This window comes from Homarus americanus, unplaced genomic scaffold (assembly GCF_018991925.1).
Source record: "Homarus americanus isolate GMGI-L3 unplaced genomic scaffold, GMGI_Hamer_2.0 scaffold45562, whole genome shotgun sequence".
NCBI lineage: Eukaryota > Metazoa > Arthropoda > Malacostraca > Decapoda > Nephropidae > Homarus > Homarus americanus.
The window spans coordinates 8890371-8891675 of NW_024744839.1; the positions used below are offsets into that span (position 1 = coordinate 8890371).

Sequence of the window (1305 nt, forward strand, 5' to 3'; positions counted from 1 at the left end):
TCAGATTTTAACACTTGTTTTACTCAATACATATAGAACATAAAATAAATAAACAAGGGCATACAGTAATATCAAATAAACATCAATAACAAACACTTTGAGTTTATTAGGCATATATGTTTGCAAGTACAGTATACAGGGGTACTTTACATGTTTGAGTGTGTGTGTTTGAATGTTTAATGTGCGTAGGTGTGTGAGGTAAGTTTTAAACGTAGACTGTTAATTTACCTTTGATGTGCTGTGTTGCTTGCATGCTGAAGTTGGCATTAGGGGAGAGGGTGAAGGTTTACTGGGGTGAGAGGAGGCTGGGGTCATCAGCCACCTCACTCCCTCACTGCCAGGGTCGTCAGCCACCTCACTCTCATCATCACTGCCAGGGTTGTCAGCCACCTCACTCTCATAATCGCTGTCAATTTGCACTGAAAGCTGTTGTTCTACACTGCCTTCTGTTGAATCATGTGTTGCGATAAAGGTGTTTTAAGGCGCTGGGTCTGGTCGTCAATCCACGTGCTCAACATCGGCTCCATACTCTCCATCTCGGCATCATGGAACCTCGTCACCTTCGTAGCCGTCAGTGGTATTGCAGACCCGGCCATCTTCTTGATCTTGTTGGCGCTTTTAACTATAGAATGCACCATAGAGGGAGCCAAGCCGTGCATGCGACCATTCACCGACGTTCCTTCTCCGTGTTCATGTCTTTTTACGATATCCAATTTCACGTCCAATGTAACTGCCACACTTGATTTCTTAGCAACATTGCTGGGAGTTTTAGTAGCTGGTTGCTTAGGCATTGCAAGATCACACAAAACACAACTGCGAGATCACACAAAACACACGCCAGCATGTGTGAGACTGAGGCGAGCAGAAGCGTATGGCGGAGGAATACAAACACACGCTGTCCTACGCTACGGTTGAGGCACGCGGTTCAAAATTTTTGCTGGTAAGAATTTGCGAAAAAAGGGGGAAACCATTGCGAATAGTGGAAATGGGTAACAATAATGATTGCGGACAAATGGGGTTACAATACTGAGGCTATGAATAACGGGATTTGCCTGTATATACTACTATGGAGGTATAAAGGTTGGAGGCAGCATCAGCCTGACATATTAAAGCCAGCAGCCTGACTGACAGCCAACGTGCTGCAGGCTGCTTGTCACGGATTTATGTCTGGATGGATATAATATTATGTGTTTCTTAATTTCTTACCGTAGAGTTAGATACCTTCACACTGGTTACTTACATACCCACTAATGAAATAGTGATGACAAAGTCAAGGCTTGCCTAGTGTCTTATCTCCAGTAAAAC

General features: G+C 44.0%; 1 protein-coding gene across 1 annotated transcript; it reads right to left on the reverse strand.

Moving 5' to 3' along the window:
* Positions 1-434: 434 nt before the first annotated feature.
* LOC121878114 (CENPB DNA-binding domain-containing protein 1-like) lies at positions 435-791 on the reverse strand. Its single transcript, XM_042384106.1, has one exon. The coding sequence runs from the start codon at positions 789-791 to the stop codon at positions 435-437; it is 357 nt and encodes a 118-aa protein (XP_042240040.1).
* Positions 792-1305: the final 514 nt, after the last annotated feature.

Bases quoted from the DNA above. Each gene is read 5' to 3' on its own strand.
- LOC121878114 (XM_042384106.1), bottom strand. From the start codon at position 791: ATGCCTAAGCAACCAGCTACTAAAACTCCCAGCAATGTTGCTAAGAAA.